The following is a 1,021-nucleotide window of genomic DNA, read 5'->3' as shown; positions in this document are numbered from 1 at the left end:
GTGTGTGTGTGTGTGTGTGTGTATTCTCATTTCTGTCATATTAACTATGTCTAGAATCAAGGTTAGTTGGTATGATAAATACGACCCAACAAGTATTTTTAGAACTATTGGGTATTGCATCGGGTATAACATGAAGCCTGATCAGGTCTATGCATAATAGCGACCTTTTTTTTGATGTGGTATATGAGCAGACCTTACTTAACACCTGAACGCTATTTGTGCTTAGCACTCATTTCCCCCCACTCTAGTCTCTGTTGAATTTAGATCCTAACCCCCTAAAAACCCATAAACCCTGAACCCTTAAAATCCTAGAACCCTAAAACTCTGACCCCTAAACCCTTCCCACATATCCGTGTTTATCTTCAGGGCTTGTCCAAATCAAACATAGACATAGTGGCGTTTGCACCCTCTGAGCAATTGCTCGCTACGGCAAACAGCACGGGAGCCGTGGTGGTGTACTCATCAGTGGCCACAGAACAATCCCCCGTGTACAAGTACGTACCGTGTGTGATACCCAGTGTATGGTGTGAGAGATATCGATGTAAGTTTTGATAGGGTAAGTATGGACAGCGTGTGATACCCCGTGTATGGTGTGAGAGATATCGATGTAAGGTTTGGTAGGTTAAGTATGTACCGTGTGTGATACCCAGTGTATGGTGTGAGAGATATCGATATAACGTTTGGTAGTGTAAGTATGTACCGTGTGTGGTACCCAGTGTATGGTGTAAAACATATCGATGTAAGGTTTGGTAGGGTGTTGAAGCCTATGGACGGAACACCCCCCACGCAGCAGAGCGCGGGATTGGATTAGTGTTTAGAGTGTGAGATATAAACTTATCCAAAACGTTTGCTGCAATCTTCGACAGATTCCAAAATCCGGGGGACGCTGGTATTACTGGGCTTGCTTGGCATCCATCTGGTACTGGGCTGTTGTGGGTAAGTAAAATTGGCTAATTTTCTGCTTTGAAGTAATGTATAACATCGTCATGTGTACTTAGGTATAATATATTATATATATATA

General features: G+C 42.8%; 1 protein-coding gene across 1 annotated transcript; it reads left to right on the top strand.

Annotated features, from left to right (window-relative positions):
* Window positions 1–46: 46 nt before the first annotated feature.
* Window positions 47–936, top strand: SARC_17131 (hypothetical protein; the record flags this gene model as incomplete). The annotated part of the gene is made up of 3 exons (XM_014288770.1): window positions 47–61; window positions 367–494; window positions 867–936. Coding segments are annotated over 3 exons (213 nt in total), but the record flags the coding sequence as incomplete, so codon positions are not given.
* Window positions 937–1,021: the final 85 nt, after the last annotated feature.

Source organism: Sphaeroforma arctica, assembly GCF_001186125.1.
Source record: "Sphaeroforma arctica JP610 unplaced genomic scaffold supercont1.9831, whole genome shotgun sequence".
Taxonomy (NCBI): Eukaryota; class Ichthyosporea; order Ichthyophonida; genus Sphaeroforma; species Sphaeroforma arctica.
This window is presented reverse-complemented; position numbering and strand designations above follow the sequence as displayed.